Here is a 16,996-nt window from a genome sequence, read left to right as displayed (position 1 = left end):
GCCGAGGGAGCCGGCGTATAGCTTCCAGGTCATGTGGCCAGCATGACAAAGCCGCTTCTGGCGAACCAGACCAGCACATGGAAACGCCGTTTACCTTCCCGCTGTAGCGGTTCCTATTTATCTACTTGCATTTTGACGTGCTTTCGAACTGCTAGGTTGGCAGGAGCTGGGACCGAGCAACGGGAGCTCACCCCGTCACAGGGATTCGAACCACCGACCTTCTGATCAGCAAGCCCTAGGCTCAGTGGTTTAACCACAGCGCCACCTGGGTCCCTTTATATCCCTGCTTAATTGTTGAACTCTTTGTGAAGCCCCTCTTAGTGTTCCCCAGTGGCTCGAACGCACAGCTCGTACTAAGAGAGTTGTGCTTTTAGTATTGCGCATCCAATTTTAAATAGGTACCGCTACAGCGGGAAGGTAAACGGCGTTTCCGTGTGCTGCTCTGGTTCGCCAGAAGCGGCTTTTGTCATGCTGGCCACATGACCTGGAAGCTGTACGCCGGCTCTCTCGGCCAATAACGCGAGATGAGCGCCGCAACCCCAGAGTCGGTCACGACTGGACCTAATTGGTCAGGGGTCCCTTTATCCAATTTTATGCAGCTCCCTTCTTTTCCAGCAAGCATATTTAACTGAATTGCAATTGTATCATTTTTAACTGGTCTTTTTTTTAACATTTCCATTGTGTTGAGTTTATTGTGCACCGCTTAGAGAAGATTGCAGTTAAGCTGGGTGTTCATTTTGCCCTCGTCCTTAAAAAAAAAACCAGGCCGCGTGCTCTACATGTTTCTGATTCCTGGTTCCTCACACCACACGCCTTTCTCCTCCAGGTCTCCCCGCTTTTAGGTATGATCACCGGCACACTCATCTTAATATTTGTTCCAGCTGCTAAGAGAGGCAACGGCGAGCAGCTGGGGGCGCAGCTGAAGGCTCGGACCTCGTGGCTGAGAGACATGAAGGCCTTGATAAGGAAGTAAGAGAACCATGCAGAGCTGGGGGGATAGGGGTAGGGGTAGGGGTAGGGGTAGGGGTAGGGGTAGGGGTGGGTGCATCAGCCTGTTTCCATCCTGTGCCGGTTTTGCACCCCCTAGTTCAAAGTTTCTTTCCACCCTGTTTTTTGCTGATTTTTTTTTGCCAATGGAGGAGAGGGCTATTGATGGCTTCCATCTGCATAATGCATGGGATATGAAGCCTCCCCTTCTTGGCTCACCCCCTAAAACCCCTTTATCCCTTTAGCCGCAGCTACGTCTTTTCCTCTCTGGCTACCTCGGCTGTCTCCTTCGCCACGGGGGCCCTGGGGATGTGGATCCCCCTCTACCTCCACCGGGCACAAGTGGTCCAGAAAACAGCAGAGACCTGCACATCTCAGCCCTGCGGAACCAAGGACAGGTGAGCTCCTGCTTTGCTTTTACGTCTAGTGGGGGTGCCGCAGGGGGCAGCCTGCGCTGTCGGTCTTGCATTCGGAGTGGGGTAGGGCTAGTTGCTCACCCACCCACCCACCCCAGTGTCCCAGCTCTAAGATTCTCTTAAGTGCCAGGGATAGCACCCTCCTTGGACATAAGGCATTTCTGGGGAGTCAGTTCATGCATTCAGCTGCAGGTTTGGCGTGATCACTATGGTGGCACATATACCGAAGGACGCGGGTGGCGCTGTGGTCTAAACCACAGAGCCTAGGGCTTGCCGATCAGAACGTCGGCGGATTGAATCCCCGCGACAGGGTGAGCTCTCGTCGCTCAATTCCAGCTCCTGCCAAGCTAGCAGTTCGAAAGCACATCAAAGTGCAAGTAGATAAATAGGTACCTCTCCAGTGGGAAGGTAAATGGCGTTTCCATGCACTGCTCTGGTTCGCCAGAAGCGGCTTAGTCATGCTGGCCACATGATCCAGAAGCTGTACACCGGCTCCCTCGGCCAATAAAGCGAGGTCAGCGCCGCAACCCCAGAGTTGTCCGTGACTGGACCTAATAGTCAAGGGTCCCTTTACCTTTATACCGAAGGTGCCATACATAGCTCTCCCCCTCCCCACGTCATCCCCACAACAACCCTGTGAGGTAGGTTAGGCTGAAAGGCAGTGACTGGCCCCCAAGGTCACCCAGTGAGCTTCGTGCCCGAGTGGGGGATTTGAACCCTGGTCTCCCAGATCCAACACTTTAAAATACTGAACCACACCGGCTCTTTGCTAACAGCTCATCACTTTGTAAAAAAAGTCCTTTTCAGTTTTTCAGAGCCCTTTTACTGGCTTTGGACAGGTTTGCTGTCATGCCAACCCACTGAGAGAGGGGAGGGGTTCCTATTTAACATTGGAGGAACTCAAAGTTGAAGGATCAGGGGTTCGCCCAAGGTTAGGCAATGAGTGGAAAGTAGAGATAGATAATGGGGGGGGGATTATAATTTTCTTAAACACCATTGTAAGCAGTTAAAATTGTTAGTATGATTGGAATATCACTTGTAGTTTAATAGTGAATTTTGGACACAAAGGAGAGGTAAAAGATTTGGATTATCATAAAAGATGCAGGAGGAAATGATTAGGAATAGGACCCATAAGGGGGAGGAGGGAAGACCAAGAGATTTCTTGGGATCTTGTTTTTTATGTTGTATGTTGAATATGTGACTGTAAAATTTTAATTTGAAAAACCAAATGAATAAATTTTATAAAAGGATTTCCTGGGCCTGACATATACTGTATGTGTCTTGCCCCACTGCATCACCAAGAAGAAGAAGGAAAAAAGTAGAGATAGACTCCTCTGAGAGACAGGGCACATAAGCGAACCAGGTGAATTTTAAAATGCAGTTGCAGATTGCCCCCCTTCAGAAAAAGGTTCCCCCCCCCGAGGTTCAGTCATCTGAGAACCTCAGATTCCCATGGAAAACGTCCAGACTGTCCTCAGAGCCAGCGCCTTAATTTTATGAATTCCCTGCTTTAGGTTTTCGCCCATAAATGTCCGTTTAGCACATCTTACTCATGCCTTTTGCTTTGCTAATCCTGGCCTCCACCTGCCTCTCGCCTCCCTGTGTATAAAAATATGCCCGTATCGGTGAGAGAGAGGCCTCTATTTTTGGAATTCTTCCTTGCCCTTAGCTTGATCTTTGGAGCTATCACTTGCTTCACCGGATTTCTGGGCGTGATCACCGGGGCCGGCGCGACCAAGTGGTGCCGTTTGAAGACGCAGCGGGCGGATCCCCTCGTCTGCGCTGTCGGGATGTTGGGTTCAGCCATCTTCACTTGCCTGATCTTCGTTGCGGCAAAGAGCAGCATTGTGGGAGCCTATGTATGTATGAAGCAGATTAGGGTGGCGCGCGGGGGGGGGGGGCGGGGAGAGAGACTGAAGTTCCTGATTGCAATTACACGCAAATCATAGAATTGTAGAGTTGGAAGGTACCCCCAAGGGTCATCTAGTCCAACCCCCTGCAATGCAGGAATCTCAGCTAGAGCATCCATGACAGATGGCCATTCAACCTCTGCTTAAAAACCTCCAAGGAAGGAAAGTCCACAAGCTCCCGAAGCCCCGCTACCCAAACACCTCTTTGTACAAAAATTCACTTATCCAGGCAGGAGGAATTAGTACCCAAACCTTGCTATGCACACCAGAAATTCACATATCCAAACATCTGGACCCGCATGTGGTATTGTAAACAAGTTAACAGCCTTAAACAATCCTTACTTTTTTGTGTTTTGCTGGTCCACGGCATCCATTTCGCCAGAAACAATGGTGGGGGGGGAGGGGGGAGAGACAAATAAGAGAGCATTTTTCCCCTTCAAGGGTTTTCCTGGGTTTTCCCTGTCATTTGGGGATCAAAATAGAATGCATTAGAAATGTTCCCATAGAGATCAATGGAAATCATTGACTCACTATGCAAATACTCACAGTGAATACATAAATACTATCAATAAAATAAATACTCTCTATCTGCTGTTTAGCTCCCTTTATCTCTCTCCTTGCAATATACAGATTCTCCCTCCTCCAGCTAACTCTGCCCACAACCATAATAAATGAGAATTTGACATTTCCAATCTGCCTCCCAAACAAAAGGAAACAAGCAACCCAATTTCACAGTGCAGTAAAATAAATCGCTGCGCATTTGGTTGCGTTAGGAGCGAGTACTACCGTTTTACGAAATAGGCTTAAAAAGTGGTAAAAACTCAACGATTCGTGCTGGGATCTTTCGTGGAAGTCACTCATGTCTGTGTTTCTTCAACAGGTCTGCATTTTTATCGGTGAGACACTCTTGTTTTCAAACTGGGCCATCACCGCCGACATACTCATGGTAAGCTGGCATGGGGAGTGCTCTTAACTGTGTTGGTGAAGTCCATAACATTGCAATTACACTGGTGCAGAGTTCAGCATCCTGTTGCCACGATGGGGTGAGGAACCTCTGGGCTGGGTGCCCAATGTGGCCCTCCAGGCCTCTCTGCCTGGCCCTCAGTGCCAGCTTAGTGGTGCTCCGTGTGATGCCACGAATAGCTCTGCTCGTTTTTTTTTTTTGTGGTGCGAAGAGGACATTGGTGGCGACGCCAGCCCTTTCCCCAGGCCTCTATTTTCGGAGGCGAGGCCTTGCCAGGGCAGCCCCTGTGGTCTTTCCTCGGGCTTCCTGAGCTGTGTGTGACGCTCAGCTCGGAGCAACCGGGGCGATCCCACGCTCTGCTCCCTGGCTTAGCCAACCTGCTGCCATCTTTGGCAGGGATATCGGAGTCAGTTCCTGTGGTGCACTTTTGGTTCACTCAGGCCTGTAATTGACTTATTTTCCAAACTTGGGCAGGAACTAATGTTTGGCTGGGTTTCTTTTTTCCTAAGTGCTCTTTAAAAGGGCACCCACCCACCCTCCTTTGCTTACAGGTATTAGGAAACTCTGACCCTCCAGATGGGAATTATGGATTGATAACTTCCAGAGGGCCCCACAGATTTCCCTAGTGGCTACAGAGCAGGGATGAAGCACCTCTGGCCCTTCAGATGGGCCAATATCCCAGTCAGTCAATACTCTAGGAGGGCTGTAGGTTCCCTGCCTTGGGTGGTCACAATACAGTCATACCTCGGTTTAAGTACGCTTCGGTTTGAGTATTTTCAGTTTAAGTACTCTGCGGACCCGTCTGGAACGGATTAATCCACTTTCCATTGCTTTCAATGGGAAAGTTCGCTTCAGGTTAAGTACTCCCGGAACCAATTGTGTTTGTAAACTGAGGTACCACTGTACTGAGGGACCCAATGGCCTGATTTGGTGTCCCACCACCAGTCCCTTGGAAGTTCCCCAGCTGGTTCCTCCCACCATTCCTTCTCCATCCAGCCAGTCCATGGCAAGTACTGTACAGTGGTACCTCGGTTTATGAACACAATTGGTTCCGGAAGTCTGTTCATAAACTGAAGCGTTCATAAACTGAAGCGAACTTTCCCATTGAAAGTAATGGAAAGTGGATTAATCTGTTCCAGACGGTCCGCGGAGTACTTAAACTGAAGCGAACTTTCCCATTGAAAGTAATGGAAAGTGGATTAATCCGTTCCAGACGGTCTGCGGAGTACTCAACCTGAAGCGTACTTAACCCAAAGCATGGGTGTAATTGGTTCCGGAAGTCTGTTCATAAACTGAAGCCAACTTTCGCATTGAAAGTCATGGAAAGTGAATTAATCCGTTCCAGATGGGTCTGCGGCGTTCGTAAACCGAAAATTCGTAAACCGAGGTGTTCATAAACCGAGGTTCCACTGTATAGGTTTGCCGCACAACTGTGGGGTTCTCTCTCCTGCAGTCAGGGGGAAGCCAGGGTTGTTTTGATACATCTTTAAATGCATAGGCCTCTAATTGCAGTAGGTCTACTCTTAGGTTGGTACAAGTACAACCAGGATCAGGCCAGCTCTGCCACCATTTTCTTTTCTATATCTTTGCTGCCATTTCCTTTTCTGTAACCGCACGGTCCCCAAATGCATGCTTATGCTAAATGGCATGCCCCAGTGTGGGCTAGTCATTTGACTGACTGGTTGTTGAAAGGCTTTACCCATGGAGTGTTGGACAAAGACCAAGGAGTCCAGGGTTCAAATCCCCACTTGACCACGAAGCTTACTGGGTCACCCTGAGCCGGTCAGTGGTGAGGGATAATAAGGCAGAGTGGGAGGTCCGTAAATGCCACGTTGAGCTAATTAGAGGAAAGAAAGTATATAAATGCAATGATAATAAATAATATATTTCTCCCTGTCAGTACGTGGTTATCCCTACACGCCGGGCAACTGCAGTAGCTTTGCAAAGCTTCACCTCACACCTTCTGGGAGACGCTGGGAGCCCTTACCTGATTGGATTTGTAAGTGCATTTTGGGGGTGTCTGGGTCAGGGATGTATTCAGGGGCTTGGCTCTCATTTGCAAGGCAATTGTGTCTCCCCACCAAAGGAAGGAAAAGTGCATACCCTCCAACATTTCTCTGATGAAAATAGGGATGTCCTATTCAATTACTAACAGGGACCCAGGTGGCGCTGTGGTTAAACCACAGAGCCTAGGGCTTGCTGATCGGAAGGTCGGCGGTTCAAATCCCCGTGACAGGGTGAGCTCCCGTTGCTTGGTCCCAGCTCCTGCCAAACTAGCAGTTCGAAAGCATGTCAAAATGCAAGTAGATAAATAGGAACCGCTACAGCGGGAAGGTAAACGGCATTTCCGTGTGCTGCTCTGGTTCACCAGAAGCGGCCTTGTCATGCTGGCCACATGACCTGGAAGCTATACACTGGCTCCCTTGGCCAATAATGCGAGATGAGCGCGCAACCCCAGAGTCGGTCACGACTGGACCTAATGGTCAGGGGTCCCTTTACCTTTACCTTTATTCAATTACTACTACTACTACTACTAATTATTATCATCATCATCATCATCATCATCATCATTAATTTATTTATACCTCACCCATCTGACTGGGTTGGCCCAGCCACTGTGGGTGGCTTCCAACCTATATAAAAACATAATAAAACAATGAACTTTTTAATAAAAAAAATCAAATAATTTTTATTCATTTTGTAAAAAACAAAAGTAAGAAAAACAAAAAACAAACAGCATATTCCTTAGGGAAGTTGTTATAGGCTTTTGGCATGAATGGTAAGATGTAGATGAATTTTGGATTGTTTAAAGGTTAAATTCTGAAGAGGTATTAATTTTTGAAAATTGCTAAAGATGATTAGAATTGAAATTCAGATGGGGGGGACTGGGGGAAGTCATGTAATAAGGTTCAGGAAAAATTATGAATTAAACTTTTTTTTTTTAAAGGTTCTTCTAAAGGTTGTATAGTTACTTATCTCCTTGGCTCGGGGGTCGCATAACTCCATACCCTCCAACATTTCCCCAATAAAAATAGGGATGTCCTAAGGCAAAGCGGGACATTCCAGGATAAAATAACAAACCAGAATGGCTTCTGTAAATCTGCGACTGTCCCTGGAAAATCGGGACACTTGGAGGGTCTGAAATTGCCAAGGACTGGAGCGGGGAAGAGGAGGGGAAATCATTTCTCTGGTCTTCTTCTTCACTGGGGAGACTGTACCTGGGACGCACTTCAATTACGCAAGCTGTATCACCAAGCTGTGGGTGACACTCCCTGCTCTTATCCATGACTAATTTAGCCTGGATATTCCTGCCCTCCATGCAGGGGTTTTTGCAGACCAGCAGGAGGGAAGCATAACAATTGGAAACCCTGACTGACAATGAGGAAAGGAGCCAGTTTATCGCAGCAATCATCATATTTCTTTCCCTCTTGACATCTCTTGAGAGGCCCACACATCTTTGCAAGCGAGCGATCACTGTCATACTGAATAAACTGCACCCAGAAAGATGCTAACTTCTCCCCACCCTCCCCGACCCCAATTCTGCTTCCTCTCCAGATCTCTGACCTGATTCGCCAGAGCACGAAGGAATCGCCGCTCTGGGAATTCCTCAGCTTGGGCTACGCGCTCATGCTCTGCCCTTTCGTCGTCGTCCTGGGGGGGATGTTTTTCCTAGCCACGGCCCTCTTCTTCCTTAGCGACCGAGCCAGAGCGGAGCAACAGTGAGTATCCGCCATTTGCACAAGGGAGGGAGAGCCTTTTGCACATGATATTGTTGTTGTTGTTGTTTAGTCGTTTAGTTGTGTCCGACTCTTCGTGACCCCATGGACCATAGCATGCCAGGCACTCCTGTCTTGCACTGCCTCCTGCAGTTTGGTCAAACTCATGTTCGTAGCTTCGAGAACACTGTCCAACCATCTCGTCCTCTGTCGTCCCCTTCTCCTAGTGCCCTCCATCTTTCCCAACATCAGGGTCTTTTCCATGATATTGTACATGCCAGTATTGGGTTGGTACCCCCTACAGCAGCTGAAAAAAAGCATGTCCACACTGAACGAGAATCAAACCCATTTGACCATCGCCGATCAAGGAACCCAGTTAAACGAAAAGGGAGAGCAATCTCTAACAAAGCAAGATGGGTGCCTTCATGAAACTATATTTCCCAGGGCTGTTTGGAGGGGGGGCCAAGCTGGTGTCAGCTCCCAAGTTTTGGGGGGCACCTGGGCGTGTTGACCTTCTCAGGCTCTCTCCCTCTGTGAGTGAGCTCCCTTCCATAGGGACATAATTTACGAAGACCCAAAGAACTCAGGTGCAAGGTACGTCAGGGAGCTGCCTGGACTCTTATATCCCGCGTTGAACACCTGCAGGAGCATCGCGGGTCATGGTGAGGCTCATTTGATGGCAGCAAGGAACACAGCCTTTCATTTCACTGGCTCAGCATTGTCGGCAGAGATTCGGCAGGCCGCTTCTGTCCCAAAACACCTGCCCAAAACTTTTCTCTTCCATCAGGCTGACTTATGCAGGCAATTAAGAATGCATCTTTCCATAATAGTTGGCAGGTTTCAAATTCGTATGTGTGTTTTTATTGTGTGGTTCTGTGCATGGTTGCTGTAAGGCTCTTTGTTGTTGTTGTTTTTATCACTAGCTGTATGTGAATTTTGCTAATATATATAAATAAGAAGTTGTCTTAGACCAAGTCAGACCACTGGTCCATCCAATGCAGTGTTGTCAGCTCTGACTGGCAGCAGCTCTCTCGGGTGGGGTGTGTCTCTCTCCCAGCCCTACCTGAAGATGCTGGGGGGGGGGTCTTTTTCATGCAAAGTATTTGCTCCATCACTGAGCTACACCCCATTCCCTGGCCCAAGGGACTCTGGAGTTTGGCAGTGGCCCCTCGACCCTCTGTCAGTTCCTGGGCCTCGTCCAATGCCCAGTGCTGCCTGCCTCTGGTGGAGCAACTCCTGGTAGCCAAATGGACTTCTGACTAGTTTATATTCATAGCATAAGCATGGCCCAGTTTATTGGCGCTCTGCTTGGAAGATCCCCGTCTTGGCACTTGTCAAACTGGCACAAGCTCCCTTCCCTTGGAATGACTCTCCGGCTTCCTGGGCCCGAGACTTTTCCGCAAAGCTCTAAATCACCGTCTTGAAAAAGCAGCTTTGACTAACTGCACAAGAAGCTGTTCGCTGTAAAGACGCCCCATTATTCTGAGCCCGGCAAGTCTGATTTGAAGAGGGGAACGCTGGGATTCCCAGCTCTTCTGGCAGACCACGGCATCTCGACGTAGCACCCAGCAGTCATATTTTATACCTGGCAAGAGAGGCAGCAATTGGGGACATAATTGAAGGGACGGGAAAGAAGTCCTTGACTAATTTAGCAATCGTCGAAATGTTAGAAATAAGGAGGAGGGGGGAGAGAAAAGAGAGACGCAGAGCTGAATATTATCTAGAAGCTGCACCCCTTTGCTGTGGAATCCCTGCCCCCTAATACAACACTTTAAAGACTGGGCTGGGGTTATTCATTTTCAACTCTGGACGTGCTCAGAAGCTTGGCTCAAGTTAAACCTTCAGGCCACGTGCGATCTACAGTGGCCCCAATCCAGCAAGTGTTACGACCTTCCAGAATATCAGAAGCTGCTCTCAAAATAGGATAGGAGAGCTGCTGTTTCTCCCGCCACCACCTTTTCATTTTAATTAAGTTAAAAGCTCCTGTAGTGTGTCGGGGGGGGCAGGGGGAGGGGGTGAAATGTTGTCACAGCCAGATCTGGATTGGAGGCAGTTTAATTAATTTAAAAGGGCCTGCATGAACGGACCTGCGCTGTGGGTTGGACAGGTCAGTGCGAGGGAGCCTCAATCATGTTTGCCTCTGTAAGGAGGAGGACAGGTTCCTTCTGCGCCCCCCCCCCTTCTCTGTGAGATAGCATGGCATAGCAGTTAGAGTGTCAGAAGACGAATGGAGAGACCCCCGATTCAAATCTCACCCACCCACTTTGCCATGAAGCTCACTGGGTGACCTTGGACCTGTCACTTACCTGCCAGCCTGGCCTACCTCACAAGGTTGTTGTGAGGTTGAAGTAGGATGGGGGTGGAACCTCGTGCACCACCCTGAGCTGCACAGAGGAAAGGCAGGATATAAGCAAGGGGTGCCATTTAGACCCAGAAAACAGCAGGCTAAAGCCTTTACCGAGGAGTATGGGAAATGTTCAAAAGGATTATGCCGCTACCAGCCATTTTAGTTCGGCTCTAATACATAGCTGCCAAGTTATCCCTTTTTTTAAGGGAAATTCCCTTATGCTGAATAGGCTTCCTCGTGAGAAAAGGGAAAACTTGGCAGCTATGCTCTAATATAGTCATACCTCGGTTTAAGTACGCTTCGGTTTGAGTACTTTTAGGTTAGTACAGACTTCCGGAACCAATTACACCCATGCTTTGGGTTAAGTACGCTTCAGGTTGAGTACTCCGCGGACCCGTCTGGAACGGATTAATCCACTTTCCATTACTTTCAATGGGAAAGTTCACTTCAGGTTAAGTACGCTTCAGTTTAAGTACTTCGCGGACCGTCTGGAACGGATTAATCCACTTTCCATTACTTTCAATGGGAAAGTTCGCTTCAGGTTAAGTACAGACTTCCGGAACCAATTGTGTACTTAAACCGAGGTACCACTGTATACAGTAAGCCGACAACTTACGTGGGGGGGGGGGTTACGTTTTGGGAATCACGCTTCGTGCCAAAATCATAGTCAAATCACATTGGGTGCAATGGCGGGTGGGATTGCCAAAGTCATTTTTCTTCTTCTTTTAATTATCCCCCCTGCCCGCCCGCCATACCTATAAGGCTGAATGTGCAAGTTGCAGGTTTACTGTATGAAATATAAGCCAGCACGGTGTAGCAGTTAGAGAATTGGACTCGGAAGCCGGGAGACCAAGGCTCAAATCCCTGCCGAGCCGTGAAGCAACCTTGGGACAGTCACAGTAACTCAGCCTAACCTACCTCGCAGGGTTGTTGTTGTTGTTGTGGGGATAAGGTGGGGAAGAAAAGATGCATGAACTGTGCCACCTTGAGCTTGGAGGAAAGGTGGGATAGAGATGCAATTAAAAAACACACACCAAATACAGTTTTTGTGTGTGTGTGTGTGTGTGTGTGTGTGTGTGTGTGTGTGTGAGAGAGAGAGAGAGAGAGAGAGAGAGAGAGAGAGAGAGAGTCTGACTAGATATTGTTTACAATATGAAATAATACTCAAATGACCTGTCCTCTCCTCTCCTCAAAAGATAATTATCTCTACTGAGCCTTTGTGGGGGTTTGGTAAAAGTGAAACCCAACCAACCTGGGGCTGCGTGTTTTTCAGCACAGATTTGGACCACCTCGCCATGGGCACCTCCAGTAACTCGGAAGACACAGCCACATGACCGCTACAACTTGGGGTTAGTTGGTGTGTGCGTTTGTCTTCTTCTTTAAAGGAAAAAAAAGCTTCTACTCACTGGCCAGGAGATGGAAAGGGGAAGAAAACCCACCATATATGTAAATATTTTCAGTGCCAAAAGAAAACATGCAGAAATCTGAACTTCTTTTCTGCTGGGAAATTGGTTTTTTTTTATTTTTTGGACAGGCTGCTTCTTGTGGGCGGCTGTTTCCAAAATATGTGGTTCCATAGGCATGTTTGTGGCTCTGCCCTTACGTTATGCGATACGTTTTTGGGCAGATTTCGATAGTCGTGTATTTATTTTTAATGCATTATGAATTTAGACCTATAATCCACCCCAATCCTTTTGTGGCTCGGGGTGGCTGGCGCGGCATCCGTTCTCATCATGTGGCCTCTTCCTTTGTCCAGAGCTGACATTAAAGCTTTACATTAAGGTGATTTAAAATAAATAAATACATTAAAATTTACGGAATCCTCTGCTTGGGGGGGGAGGCTCAGTTCTGTGAGCTATGCAATTTGTTCAACTTGAGCGAATTTGCATTATTTATTCCAGTTTTGCTAATGTGGGGTCCTGAAGCACACACCCCCACACCCCCACACCGAAAACCTTTATTCACCCCACTTCTCCAGTTTCTGAAATTTCAGCAGGCCTTACATGCCTGCTGGAAAACCATGAGGACTATCAGCTTTGCCAGTTGTTTTTGGGAGGGAATCTGAGGTTCTTAGGAAGCTGCATTCTGGATTCAAAAGCACATTCAATGCTTTTGGTGGGTTATCCTTCCACTTTTCCTTGGAAAGCTCCGTAGCAGATGATTCTACAAGCTTCTCTGGGTTGTCCCCCCCCCCCACCAGCCCACCTTGGTTTTCTTTCCCTTTTGGGGAGATTTTTCAAATATCTACATATATGATGGGTTTCCTTTTTGCCAGCAGCATTGCCAGAACTGCAGATCAGCCTTTACCTTGCTCAGAAGGAATACAGCATTGGCAATTTGAAACAATAAACAAAAACAGCATGGAGCAAACGATAGCAAGAACCTGGCTATGAAACTGAAATGTACTCGGAGTCGAGAGTGAATTTCATGCTCTTTATTCAGCTCATAGTCATCAAGGAGAAGAGGAGAAGAAGAATGGCTCTTTTCCCAAAACCATCTGCTTATATACATTATTTACACAATGGGCCTTGCGTGATTGGCTACTTCAGGGCTACACCTGTGGGCCAATTATATTGTGGATTGACTTCTGCCTGCAGCCTGATTGGCTGCTCCTACAGGCCAATCAGGTAGCAGATTCACTTCTGCCAGCCGCCTGATTGGCTGCTCCAGCAGGCCAATCAGGTTGCGGATTCACTTCCACCTGGAGTTGGATTGGGTAGCTCCTGCTGTTTCTGAATCCTATTGTTCTAGGATTCAGCTCAGTACATAACACCCCTCCCCTCTAAGTTCCAGTCCTGCCCGGGAAGTTGCATTCGTAGTCCCCAAGGTCTGCTGGCCGCCTCCGTGTGCGTTGTGGCCTGGGGTGTTCCTTGGTCAGGGGTTCTGGTTCTGGCTCGTGTTCCGAGGCTGCTGGCTGTGCCGGGGCTGTCTGGTCTGGCGCCACTGAACCACTAGGTTGTGGCTCTGGTTCCGGTGTCCTTCCAGCCTCGGGGCGCCCCTCTGTGCCTACTGCTTCTGCTTCCCCTGCCCACCCCTCTCGCTCTACAGGCCTCACTGCCCTGCTGTCCCCTTGGGACCCCTCTGTCCCGCTCTCCTCCCGGGTTCCTCCTGGGAATCGTCGCCGTAGCTGGTCGCAGTGGCGGCGCCAACATTGCCCCCCTTCCGTTAGTACCTCGTACGACACGGGACCGGTCACCTTGGTGACTGTGGCGGGTACCCATGCTGGGCCTGCCCCAAAATTCTTTGCGTACACTGCGTCCTGGGCCACAAATGTCCGGGGGTTCCTGCCTTTCCCCACCACTACCTCATCCTGAGCTCTGTCGGGGTGAAGTCGGTCCAGTCTAGTTGCAAGGCGCCGGCCCATTAGTAGTTCAGCTGGGCTCCGGCCCGTCGTTGTGCTTGGGGTGCTGTGCTGTGCTAGAAGAAATGCGGCAAGGCGGTATTCCCAGTCCCCTTGTGTCATGCGGCGGAGGCTGTCCTTGGTGGTCCGCACCATGCGCTCCGCTTGGCCATTGGTGGCAGGGTGGAATGGTGCTGAGCGGATGTGGCGGATGGCGTTCTGCGCTGTGAAGGTCTGGAACTCCTCTGACGTGAATGCGGTTCCATTGTCCGAGACGAGGGTGTCAGGGAGCCCGTGGGTTGCAAAAAGCTTACGTAGTACCCGGATGGCTGCCGCCGTAGAAGTGGACGGTACCAGTGCGACCTCCAGCCATTTGGTGTAGGAATCCACCACTATGAAGAATGTTTTTCCCTGGAAGGGGCCAGCGAAGTCCACGTGCAAGCGTGACCATGGATGTCGGGCGGACTCCCAGGGCTGGACTGGGGCCCTTGGGGGATCCGGGCGGGATTCTTGGCAGGTCTGGCAGTGTTGGACCCAGGCCTCTATCTCTCTGTCAATCCCCGGCCACCACACATAACTCCTGGCAAGGGCCTTCATCCTCACTACCCCTGGGTGTGTCTCGTGTAGGGCTGTGAGGACCCTTTTGCGGAGGGGCTGGGGAACAACAACCCTGCTTCCCCATAACAGGCACCCCTTGTGGGCCGACAGTTCATGTTTGCGGTTTGTGTAGCCAGCGAATTCTGGCCCGGGGCTGCTGCTGGGCCATCCTCGCCACACCCAGTCCAGGACCCGGGAGATGACCCTATCTTTTGTGGAATGGTGCGCAACTTCTTGTGCCTGAATGGGTCGGTCGGGAAGCAGCTCCAGGGTCATAACCTCTTGCGCAGGCGCTGGGTCGGGGCCTGTTTCTGGTAGTGGTAGCCTGCTGAGGGCGTCTGCGTGGCCCATCGCCTTCCCAGGGCGGTGGATTAGTGCATACTGGTAGCCGGCAAGGAAAATTGACCACCTGAGGACACGTGGAGACAACACTTGGGGGGTCTGCTTCTCAGGGGCAAACAGGCCAAGCAACGGCTTGTGGTCAGTCACTATGGTAAAGGGCCGCCCGTACAAGAAATCATGGAATTTTTTTACGCCCTTCACGATTGCCAGACCCTCCTTGTCAATCTGTGAGTAGTTTCGTTCGGCTGCAGCAAGCGTCTGGGAGAAGTATGCCACCGGCACCTCTCTTCCATCCGGGAGTTGGTGTCCCAGGACAGCGCCGATGCCATAGGGAGAGGCGTCGCATGCCAGCACCACTGGCAGCCTCTCGTCGAAGTGTGCCAAGACCGAGTTCGAGACGAGCAAGTCCTTGACTGCCTGGAATGCGGCCCTTTGTCGCTGGCCCCACACCCAAGGGGCCCTTTTATCTAGGAGTCTGTGTAGGGGCTCCGCTACCGCTGCCTTATGCGGAAGAAAGGCATGGTAAAAGTTCAATAGTCCCAAGAATGACTGAAGTTCGGGCTTGCTCTTGGGCGCTGGGGCCTCACAAATGGCCCGTACCTTGTCACCGGTTGGATGGACCCCTTCTGCGTCCACCTTAAATCCCAGAAAGTCCACCTGCGGCACTCCCAGTAAACACTTTTCCCGCTTCACCTTGAGGCCCGCCGTCTGGAAACGGTGCAGGACGGAGCGGAGGCGGTCCTCAAATTCCTCTGGTGTGGGCCCGGCGATCAGTACATCATCGAAGAAGGGGGTGACGCCAGGAATCCCTTTAAGGAGAGAGTCCATTAGATTCTGGAATATGCCTGGTGCCACGCTAACGCCAAATTGCAGCCGCTTTACTCTGAATGCCCCTCTGTGCGTCACAATCGTCTGAGCCTCTGCTGTGGCTTCGTCCACAGGCAACTGTTGATACGCTTGGGCCAAGTCCAGTTTGCCAAAGATTTTTGACCCAGCCAGGGTGGCGAGGACATGGCTGACCACTGGCACTGGGTATGCATGGGCCGTGAGAGCCTTGTTTATGGTGCATTTGTAGTCTGCACAGATGCGGACCGAACCGTTAGGCTTGACGGGTGTGACAATTGGAGTTTCCCAGGGGGCGTTGGGCACCGGCTCCAGCACTCCTTGCTCCACGAGTCGGTCCAATTCCTCGTCTATGCGGGGTTTCAGGGCGAACGGGACCCGGCGGGCCTTGTGCCTGATGGGTCGTACAGCGGGGTCTAGCTGTAGGGCAATGGGGGGTCCTGTATATCGTCCGAATGCCCCATCGAAAACCCCTGGAAACTCTTTGCATATGGCGTCCACGTCCACTTGTAAGCTAGTGCGGTTCACCCCGGTAACGGCTAGCCCCAGAGGTCCAAACCATGCCAGTCCCAGTAAGCTAACGTAGGGGCCCTTAACTACCAGCAAGTCCAATTGTTGCTTTCGCCCTCGATATTGCACCCTGAAGGTCCCCACCCCCATAGTAGGGACCTTACGTTTCTGGAAGTCCCGGAGGGTGAATGGGGCCGGCCTTAGTTTGGGACCCCCATTAGGGCACAGTTCCCTTAATGTTCGGGCCGAGATTATGGATAGAGTTGAACCCGTGTCCAGCTCCATGCGGCATGGGGCTCCCTCTATCTGTACCTCTATATAAATTTTCTCTGTGCTGGGATGGGGCAACTGGAATACCTGGTAGTCCGTGATCTCCGTCGAGTTGCCTTGGTGCATGGTGCCGTGTGACCTGGGGCTCCTGGGTCGGTCATCTGATGCTTGTCGACGGGTGAGTCGAGCCCGACACACCCGGGCGATGTGTCCCAATTTTCTGCACTGCCTGCACTCTGCGTTGCGGAAACGACAGGTCCTCCTCTCGTGGTTCTCCCCGCAGCTTGCACAGTTCCCTCCTTCTCGTCGAGGCTGCTGTGGTGTGTGTGCTGCTTGAGTGCGCCGCTGTACTCGGTGTACTTCCTCCCTGTCAGATTCGGATTCGTCGGTGAGGTCTTCGTGGTAGACCCTCGGTTGGGATGGCGGGGCCGGTCGTGCCTCTTGCGTTGACCTCTCGGCGGCTTCAGTTGCCAGGGCTTCCTCCAGAGCAATCTGGAACGTGAGGTCTTTTTTGGCGTAGAGGCGTCGTTGCAACATCTCGTCCCTCAGGCCACCAACGAGGCGGTCACGAAGCATGTTCTCCAACTCTGAGAAGTTGCATAGCCGGGCGGCTTGGCGGAGGGAGGTCACAAACCCAGTTATGGTTTCCCCCGGGGCTTGCCGCTTTGCGTAGAAGGCATTTCGGCAAGCTACCACCGAGGGCTGTGGTGAGAAGTGCTCCTTCAGCCGTTCCATTATTGTTTTGTAAGAGACG

At 50.6% G+C, this 16,996-nt stretch overlaps 1 protein-coding gene across 3 annotated transcripts in view; it reads left to right on the top strand.

Moving 5' to 3' along the window:
- Nucleotides 1-16,996, top strand: part of SPNS2 (SPNS lysolipid transporter 2, sphingosine-1-phosphate) — a 106,943-nt gene that overhangs the window by 70,172 nt on the left and 19,775 nt on the right. The window contains exons 6-12 of one of the 3 annotated variants that reach the window (XR_004693984.2): nt 827-969; nt 1,233-1,385; nt 3,073-3,262; nt 4,194-4,259; nt 6,178-6,276; nt 7,833-7,996; nt 11,619-11,689. Coding sequence is in view for 1 of the 3 variants with exons in the window: in XM_035139291.2 (XP_034995182.2) it covers nt 827-969; nt 1,233-1,385; nt 3,073-3,262; nt 4,194-4,259; nt 6,178-6,276; nt 7,833-7,996 (815 nt within the window). In the remaining 2 variants the exon portion in view is untranslated. Of the gene's footprint in view, nt 1-826; nt 970-1,232; nt 1,386-3,072; nt 3,263-4,193; nt 4,260-6,177; nt 6,277-7,832; nt 7,997-11,613; nt 11,690-16,996 lie in introns of all 3 variants that reach the window. The other 2 variants (XR_004693985.2, XM_035139291.2) reach the window with 2 other exon arrangements.

The sequence above is a fragment of the Zootoca vivipara genome, chromosome 15 (genome assembly GCF_963506605.1).
Source record: "Zootoca vivipara chromosome 15, rZooViv1.1, whole genome shotgun sequence".
Taxonomy (NCBI): domain Eukaryota; kingdom Metazoa; phylum Chordata; class Lepidosauria; order Squamata; family Lacertidae; genus Zootoca; species Zootoca vivipara.
This window is presented reverse-complemented; position numbering and strand designations above follow the sequence as displayed.